The sequence below is a fragment of the Entelurus aequoreus genome, linkage group LG02, assembly GCF_033978785.1.
Source record: "Entelurus aequoreus isolate RoL-2023_Sb linkage group LG02, RoL_Eaeq_v1.1, whole genome shotgun sequence".
NCBI lineage: Eukaryota > Metazoa > Chordata > Actinopteri > Syngnathiformes > Syngnathidae > Entelurus > Entelurus aequoreus.
This window is the reverse complement of record NC_084732.1, coordinates 82,946,176-82,956,175: the sequence shown is the minus strand read 5'-3', so window position 1 is coordinate 82,956,175 and position 10,000 is coordinate 82,946,176. Positions and strand designations below refer to the sequence as shown.

General features: G+C 41.3%; 1 protein-coding gene across 1 annotated transcript in view; it reads left to right on the top strand.

Annotated features, from left to right (window-relative positions):
- Positions 1-10,000, top strand: part of nav2a (neuron navigator 2a) — a 262,461-nt gene that overhangs the window by 250,509 nt on the left and 1,952 nt on the right. Inside the window, exons 29-38 of the mRNA XM_062033389.1 lie at positions 58-244; positions 436-536; positions 641-736; positions 2,271-2,448; positions 2,557-2,792; positions 5,952-6,103; positions 7,314-7,385; positions 7,465-7,661; positions 7,819-7,937; positions 8,036-8,236. Of these exons, the coding sequence (XP_061889373.1) occupies positions 58-244; positions 436-536; positions 641-736; positions 2,271-2,448; positions 2,557-2,792; positions 5,952-6,103; positions 7,314-7,385; positions 7,465-7,661; positions 7,819-7,937; positions 8,036-8,236 (1,539 nt within the window). The remainder of the gene's footprint in view (positions 1-57; positions 245-435; positions 537-640; positions 737-2,270; positions 2,449-2,556; positions 2,793-5,951; positions 6,104-7,313; positions 7,386-7,464; positions 7,662-7,818; positions 7,938-8,035; positions 8,237-10,000) is intronic.

The following is a 10,000-nucleotide window of genomic DNA, read 5'->3' as shown; positions in this document are numbered from 1 at the left end:
AATCAATCAATCAAAAACCAACAGTCAATGAGCACGTCTCTTATTGTGTGCTCGCAGGTGGAGATTGAAAAGCTGAAGTCAGAGAACGACCGTCTGAAGCTGGAGACTCAGGGCAGCAGGACGGGCTCCCAGGTCTCCATCTCCTCCTCGCCTCCCCCTCACACACACGGCCAGGCGCCGGGGTCCAACGCGGGGCTCTCCCAGCACAGCCTCAACCTCGCCACCAGCGAATCCACCAGTCTGGGTAAGATGCACGGCAACATCAACAGAAAAGTGACATCCACTCTTTTGTGAGATCTCGTAAGATTGTACTTACGTAATAATCCATTATTATTATTATTACCTAATGTTGTGTCCAGCGGGAGGAGCTTAGCTGTTAATTCATCAAAACGAGGGATAAAGACAATATAAGACATGACATTGGTGTATTTTCAGACATGCTGTTGGACGACACAGGCGGGGAGGGTGCAACGAGGAAAGAGGGTCGTCTGGTGAAGATCATTGTCAGCCTTGATGAGGACTGTTTGTGGGGGGAGGTAAGACGTCCGTGAGAAGCAAACTCTTGTTTGTGTTTTTTTTTTAAGTTTAACGTACAAGCTGCCGGTGTTGTGGTGGAACTAAGTGTGTGTCTCGATTGCAGGAGGCTCGGTGTCGGAACTTTCTGATCGGGTGCATCGGTGTCAGCGGTAAAACCAAATGGGACGTGTTGGATGGAGTAGTCCGCCGCCTGTTCAAGGTAAACACATCCAGAATGACTTAGAGGGGAACTGCGCTTTTGTTTAATGTTGGTTATCATTCACAATCCTTATGTAAGACGAGCACACATACGATTTTTCCTTTTTATGCATTCTAACTCATAAGTAAACGCTAGCAAGAGTCAGCTAACAATGGAGGTAACAGGAGTCGATATATTCCGCCTATGCACTGCTCTATAAAGCATCCCAAAACCTCCATCAAGGTTTTTTTTATATACACACTGTAAGTATACATGTAATGTAGTAACAGGCACATTCATAATAACTGGAGATGTCCGATAATATCGGACTGCCGATATTATCGGCCGATAAATGCTTTAAAAATGTAATATCAGAAATTATCGGTATCAAAAAGTAAAATGTATGACTTTTTAAAACGCCGCTTTACAGAGTGGTACACGGACGTAGGGGGAAGTACAGAGCGCCAATAAACCTTAAAGGCACTGCCTTTGTGTGCCGGCCCAATCACATAATATCTACGGCTTTTCACACACACAAGTGAATGCAACAGCCATACAGGTCACACTGAGGGTGTCCGTATAAACAACTTTAACACTGTTACAAATATGCGCCACACTGTGAACCCACACCAAACAAGAATGACAAACACATTTCGGGAGAACATCCGCACCGTAACACAACATAAACACAACAGTACAAATACCCAGAACCCCTTGCAGCACTAACTCTTCCGGGACGCTACATATACACCCCCCCCTATCAGCTTACTTTATCTTTTAACTTGTTCTATCTACACTTCTGTTAAAATGTAATAATCACTTCTCCTTCTCATGTTTGGATGCTTTACATTAGTTTTGGAAGATACCTCAAATTTGGGTATCAATCCGATACCAAGTCGTTACAGGATCATACATTGGTCATATTCAAAGTCCAGGGACATGTTTAATGAGTTTATAAGCATAATATAAATTTAAAAAAAACAAAAGAAGATTTTGTGATACCAAAAAATATCGATGTAATCATAGTAGTATCGACTAGATACGCTCCTGTACTCGGTATCATTACAGTAGATGTTAGGTGTAGATCCACCAATAGCGTTTGTTTACATTGTGCCCTACTTGTAAGAAACGTAGTTTATTTGTCGCCATAGAGACAAGGATTAGTGATTTAGAAGTAGCTACAACACTGCAGACTGCGGATGGACGTTAGCCGCTAGCTAGCTAGCCATATTTTAAAGCACCTTTTCCTGAGGGCGTTTCAGTGTTATAACTTCACCTTTATCGTTAGTTTTTAAGCCAAAATGCGTCCGTTCTCCCTTTTCTGTCTACACACTGTGTCTGCTTGTAAGTACTCTGTGATTGTGCGCTGCCGAACATGCTCATCCGCTCGTAAACCAGCAATGACATGACGTGACGACGACAGGGAGGCAAGGGTTTGGTGGACTGGTACTTTTTATAGGCTGTATAGTACCGAATATGATTAATTAGTATCGCGGTACTATACTAATACCGGTATATCGTACAACCCTAACTCTGCACATATTCTGTCCAATAGGAGTACATCACCCATGTGGATCCAGTGAGCCAGCTTGGCCTCAACTCAGACTGCGTTGAGGGTTACAACATTGGAGAGATTCACCGGCCTCGCAGCGCCAACGCCGCTCACACCCCTGAGCTGCTACCTTGTGGCTACCTGGTGGGAGACAGCAACACCATCAACATCCAGCTGAAAGGTGCCCAAACACGATAAAAGTCCTCTGCGAATACCAGCCTGCAGCCCCTACAGATGCTCCTCACGATGCACTGGTCTCATTTGACCCCACTGATGTGCTCCTCTGCAGGCGTGAGCAGTGACAGCGTGGACTCGCTGGTGTTCGACACTCTGATCCCCAAGCCGATGCTGCAGCGCTACGTCTCTCTGCTGAGGGAGCACCGACGGGTCATCCTGTCTGGGCCCAGTGGCACGGGAAAGACGTACCTGGCCAATCAGCTGTCTCGACACTTGCTGCTTCTAGAGGGCCGACCTCTGACCCCACACGCTGTGGTCACATTCAACGTGGACCACAAATCCAGCAAGGTGAGCACACAAAACTAATCTGCACACATTGACATGTACTTCTTCCTAATTTAAAGGGGAACTGCACTTTTTGGGGTAATTTTGTCCACAATCAAGAACACACGTCTTTTCCTTCTCTGTGCATTGTAAACGGAATCGTTTTAGTTTTTGATAATAAAATTACATTGTTATTGCAACATTTAAAAATGAGCTGATTCTGATAACTGCTGTCCATTTGTAGTATCTTGTTTCATTATGCAGGTATGACTGTAAATTGCAATTACAGTTGCAAGTCCAAGACGTGAAATGGCAGAGCTTTGTATAGAGGGAGTATGGCCAAATCGAAATTGGTAGCAAACATGGCTCCCTGTAGTCACGTGAGGGGCTTTTTGCCAATCAAGAGAGAGAGTATGGCCAGAGTATCTTCTAAATCAGGGGTGTCCAAACTACGGTTTCCCTCCGTCTTTAATTCGGCCCGCGAGAAGGCACGAGTCCAATAAGCAATTTGGCCGGGTGCGATGTTATCATATAATATACAAATAGTCAGTGGTCTGAGAGCTGCCAATTTGTCGCAGTCTGGTAGACAACGGAAATAACTCAAATCGGTGGCCATTAATTGTACATCAATTAGCACAGCATTTACTTACATGAACCAAACCAAACAACCTTCCCTAGTCATGGCGCTGAAAAAAATTCAACAAATATGGTCACACATAACACATCCTGCTCATTGGACTTTGTGGATATTATTTAAAATTTCTAATCCGCATAAAAAAATCTAAACTACAACCATTTAAAATCCATTACAAGGGATGATGGGAAAAATGCAAAACACTCTCTCCACATTTATCCATGTTTGGCGCATTTTAGCTGCTTGATATTTCTAATTGATTAAAAAACTTTAATGAGGTTGTCACAGAAGTAAACAATTCTCTTAATAACCAATTATAATAATTATTAATTATATATCCATTATATTATTATAAATGGCTCCCTGTAGTCACGTGAGGGGCTTTTGTCCAATCGGAGAGAGAGTATGGCCAGAGTATCTTCTAAATCAGGGGTGTCCAAACTACGGCTTCCCTCCGTCTGTAATTTGGCCCGCGAGAAGGCACGAGTCCAATAAGCAATTTGGCCAGGTGCGGTGTTATCATATAATATACAAATAGTCAGCGGTCTGATAGCTGCCAATTTGTTGGCGTCTGGTAGACAACGAAAATAACTCAAGTCGGTGGCCATTAGTTGTACATCAATTAGCACAGCATTCACTTATATGAACCAATCCAAACAACCTTCCCTAGTCATGGCGCTGGAAAAAAATTCAACAAATATGGTCACACATAACACATCCTGCTCTTTGGACTTTGTGGATATTATTTAAAATTTCCAATCAGCATAAGAAAATCTAAACTACAAGCATTACAAGGGATGATGGGAAAAATGCAAAACACTTATCCATGTTTGGCGCATTTTAGCTGCTTGATATTTCTGACTGATTAAAAAACTTTAAGGAGGTCGTCACAGAAGTAAACAATTATCTTAATAACCAATTATAATAATTATTAATTATATATCCATTATATTATTATAAATAGGTAATCGTATATTATATATATATATATATATATATATATATATATATATATATATATATATATATATATATATATATATATATATATATATATATATATATATATATATATATATATATATATATATATATATATATATGTATGTATGTATGTATATATATATACATATATATATATACGTATATATTTACATATATATGTACATATAGTTACACTTTGCAGGCAGACAGCTTTCGGCCCCCAGCCAATTTTTTTACGCCCAATGCGGCCCCCCAGTCAAAAGGTTTAGACACCCCTCTTCTAAATAATTGGTCCAAAGCCCCTCACATGACTACGGGGCGCCACGTTTACTACCAACTCTGAAACTGAGTTGGCCATACTCTCTCTATGGTTTATAGTGTGTGTTTTTGTTTTTTGTTGCGCCCTAAAAAGTGTTAGTACTGTAAGTATTGTACTTACTACACAGCAGCTGTTTGATTGTAATGTGCATCTTAGTTGTAGTTTTCATGAACAAATTTGGAGGTGTTAAAATCGCCGTGTAAAATCATAAATGCTAATCAGTAGCATGTCAATAGCAAAGCCAATGTATATTAGCATCAAGCTAGCGCATTTTTGGAAAAAGTAGAGCCTGAACTAAGTTACAGTGAAGCGATTTTTTTAATCCATTTCTTTGTTGGCATTGGAAATTGCAACATTATCTAGAGTTCAGTTTGACCGAGTCCGCGCTCAGTGCTGCTGGAGTGATCGTCAAGTGCTGACATGCGAATAGCCGGTTGAGTCGGAAACTGGGCGTGACCTCACGCGCAACCCAGGTACCATAACATGGCACCGTTGGGTTTTATGTGAATCGGTGCTCAATAGGTCCAGTGGGATTCGCTCCATGCCAAGAAAGTACCCATCCTTAATTGTAAATAGTAAAAAACTGCTAGTAAGAGGCCACTAACAATGCAGGTATTGAGGCTACAAACTATTCCTAAAAAAAAAAAAAAAACACCATTTTTATACATGCTTTAAGTATGTATGTAATATAGTAACTAGTACATTTATAGTAACATGTAATATTTAAAGTATTTTGCTCATTTTAAGCATTACTGTAGCTTCTTGCCTATGCACATTGATTTCACTTATGGCTACTAATGCTAGGCACTCTGAAATATTGTCAAAAAGTTTGACTTCTGGTTCATGCTCGAATCCACAAATAAACTGCACTAACTTCCTGAGCCTTTAATTGGTTTCTTAGTCAAAATTTATGTCCTAAAATCCAGTATTCTAATTTAGTGATTCTCAAACTTTCCCATGTAATCACTTCATTAAATATTGTAATGTATTGTTTTCATTATTTAAGTATGTTTTGTGTTGGTTTTATATATTCAAACTGTGTGTAATGGCCAAACATTTTAAATATACTTGTTAAATAAAACCTCTGCCTTACTTTTAATGAACACTTAGGTTGCTACTGTATTTTAATGTTGGTCATTATGGTGGTATCTGGAGTGTTTTCCGAGCTGGTACTTGGCGAAAATATTTATTGAGATACCGTACTTCTTTATTCCAAACATCATCTGAAACGCTTTCCTTCCTGCAGGAGCTTCGTCAGTACCTGACAGGTTTAGCAGAGCAGTGCAGTGGCATGACAGGGATGGAGAGCCCTCTAGTGGTCATCCTGGACAACCTGCACCACATCAGCTCCTTGGGCGAGATCTTTAACGGCCTCTTCAACTGCAGCCACCAGCACTGGTTGGTTACACTCATCTACACAGTCATTACATGAATATCTCTCTGACAGTGTCAAAAATAAGAATGATCATAGTTGATACGGCTAAACTACTGGTTCTTAACCTGGGTTCGATCGAACCCTAGGGGTTCGGTGAGTCGGCCTCAGGAGCGACGTCAGACGTGCACACCGTGGCCACACCTGTCCCAAACCTGACTAAATAACAAGTTAAATGTTGTATTATTATAATCAAATGACAGCTGTCATTTCCATATTTTCTAATATAAGTGTTTTGGCCCACTTACAATGACAATAACAAAAAATATTGTTTTTCATGAGCAGTGTACTAGTATTGTATGTCTGGGTGGGGGTCCTGCTTTGGAAATAATTTGTACCCCTTTCAGATATCGCATTTAGTTCCCACTAAAACATTCACATGTTGCACAATGAGATGTAAACATGGGATCATGTGTACATTCCTGCAACTTTGTGTTTGTAAACAATATATTGACTAGTATTTCTTTAATATAAAGTACCAATGATTGTCACACACACACTAGGTGTGGTGAAATTATTCTCTGCATTCGACCCATCACCCTTGATCACCCCCTGGGAGGTGAGGGGAGCAGTGAGCAGCAGCGGTGGTCGCACCCGGGAATAATTTTTGGTGATTTAACCCCCAATTCCAACCCTTGATGCTGAGTGCCAAGCAGGGAGGTAATGGGTCCCATTTTTATAGTCTTTGGTATGACTCGGCCCGGGGTTTGAACTCACAACCTACCGATCTCAGGATAGCATAATTTCATGATTCATATTTAGAAATTAAGACTAAATTAAGAAAAACATTTTATTTTTCACGAAAGTAGGTTTCGGTGAATTGATTGATTGATTGATTGAAACTTTTATTAGTAGATTGCACAGTGAAGTACATATTCCGTACAATTGACCACTAAATGGTAACACCCGAATAAGTTTTTCAACTTGTTTAAGTCGGGGTCCACTTAAATTGATTCATGATACAGATATATACTATCAAATATATACTAACATCATAATACAGTCATCACACAAAATAACCATTAGAGTATATACATTGAATTATTTACATTATTTACAATCTGGGGTGTGGGATATGGAACAGGTGGGGTTCGGTACCTCCAACAAGGTTAATAACCACTGGGGTAATCTAAGCCTAAAAAGTCTGACCGATGCACGTTTTTGTCTCCCCCGCAGCCCATATATCATCGGCACAATGAGTCAAGCGACATCATCTGCGCCCAACTTGCAGCTTCACCACAACTTCAGGTAATCTTCAAACTCTTGGCTCACTCCAGTTTAGTCTGCTGGCGAAATGTGTGTGCGATTACCACGTCTTGTCTCTCAGGTGGGTGCTCTGCGCCAACCACACGGAGCCAGTCAAAGGCTTCCTGGGTCGCTACCTACGGAGGAAGCTGATCGAGATGGAAATCGGCAGCCGAACGCGCAACATGGAGCTGGTGAAGATCATTGACTGGATCCCAAGGATTTGGCACCATCTGAACCGCTTCCTGGAAACGCACAGCTCCTCAGACGTAACCATAGGTAAACAAAATATATACAGTATTTATGAAAAATAAAAATCCATATCGGTTAATCTTCTTGCCGTTGAGCGGAAGATAGGGAGAGAGGAGGGTTTGAGGCGCTGTTGACAACGCTGTGTTTTCAAACCACTCATAGCTAGTGCATCTGTGTCAAACAGGACCTCGTCTCTTTCTGTCATGCCCCATCGACGTGGAGGGTTCCAGGGTCTGGTTCACTGATCTTTGGAATTACTCCATCATCCCCTACATGCTTGAGGCAGTACGAGAGGGATTGCAGGTAACACACACGCACACACACACACACACGCACGCACGCACACACACACACACGGCGTGCATCATATAAACACCGCTGTGTTGTCCTCCTCCCTGTAGTTGTACGGCCGCAGAGCTGCTTGGGAGGACCCCGCCGCCTGGGTGATTGACACCTACCCGTGGTCGGCCACGCCCACTCCAGCCGATTGGCCCCCGCTGCTGCAGCTGCGCCCGGAGGACGTGGGTTTCGACGGCTACTCCGCCCCGAGGGAAGGTGTCCGGAAAGAGCCGCCTCAGAGCGACAGTGACGCAGACCCGCTGGTAAGCAACATGTCACTGAGAGGGGCACTCACACCTGAAGTCCGCCACATTCCGATCAGGGTTTTTTATGCTGCCGATTCTGCTACCAGTCATCCGTGAGCAGTGTTGGGTTAGTTACTGAAAACCAGTAACTAGTTACAGTTACTAGTTACTTTATTTCAAAAGTAACTCAGTTACTAACTCAGTTACTTACAACAAAAAGTAAGGTGTTACTGTGAAAAGTAACTATATAGTTACTTATATATATTTTTTTATTTTTATTTTTTTTGTAAGGCCCCCTTTAATGCCATTATAGCCTTCATTTCAGTACTGTTATTGCAGTGGAGAATAATACAATCTGTTGATCAACTTGACATGCTTTTGCATCACTGAACTCTGCTAAGCAATGTGGTCTACATACAACACACAAAGACAAAGATATGTTTCAAAGGGCCAATTTGTTTCAGGCCAGAACAAATTGACAAAACTATTTTAGATAGCTGCAACATAACATACACTACCGTTCAAAAGTTTGGGGTCACCCAAACAATTTTGTGGAATAGCCTTCAATTCTAAGAACAAGAACAGACTGTCGAGTTTCAGATGAAAGTTCTCTTTTTCTGGCCATTTTGAGCGTTTAATTGACCCCACAAATGTGATGCTCCAGAAACTCAATCTGCTCAAAGGAAGGTCAGTTTTGTAGCTTCTGTAACGAGCTAAACTGTTTACAGATGTGTGAACATGATTGCACAAGGGTTTTCTAATCATCAATTAGCCTTCTGAGCCAATGAGCAAACACATTGTACCATTAGAACACTGGAGTGATAGTTGCTGGAAATGGGCCTCTATACACCTATGTAGATATTGCACCAAAAACCAGACATTTGCAGCTAGAATAGTCATTTACCACATTAGCAATGTATAGAGTGTATTTCTTTAAAGTTAAGACTAGTTTAAAGTTATCTTCATTGAAAAGTACAGTGCTTTTCCTTAAAAAATAAGGACATTTCAATGTGACCCCAAACTTTTGAACGGTAGTGCACATAAGTAACAAACAGCATAATAACAACATAGCTGTAAACCAAGCAAGGCACACACTACATACACAAAGCCTAACCAGGTGTTTTTTTCTCTCAAGGAATTCTGAAATAAAATCATGTCTGAAGCCCAGAACACTCTACACATTTCCCCAGTTTTAGTTTAGAGATAAGGAAAGATTGGCCTGGCCCACTAGCATCCCTCTTTATGTTTGTGAACTTCACAGTCTATACATTTAGAGTGATGTGATAATCAAACACTCTAGAAGTCTAGAATGAAAGAGCAACACTATATAAGAGAATTGACAGAGTGTGTGTACCTTCAGTGCGCAGTGCCTCGTTAAAATCCAGCCGCTGTTGCTTAGGAGGTGAAGTGTGTCTCTCTTTACTAGCTTCGTCAAAGCATGTTGCTTTTGTAGCTGTTTCAGCAGATTTGAATTGCTAGGATAGGATCTTTGATCCAAGACACAACTTACATTTAACTAAAATGTTCTTTTCTTTGTGGTCGACAAAAGAAAAGTAGTGCGAATATCTCCATGTTAAGAAACTCGACTTCGGGCTTTGCCATGTCTTGTTAGTAAACACAGACACGCCCCCTCCCGCACACACACATACACACACACACAGCGCGCGGCGCGCCTCTTCCGCAGCCCTCCAACACTCATATCTTCTCAGTTTATAGCCGATACTGCGTTATTTTACGTTATTTTTTATGTAGTAACGCATCATGTAGTAGTGGTAACTGAGT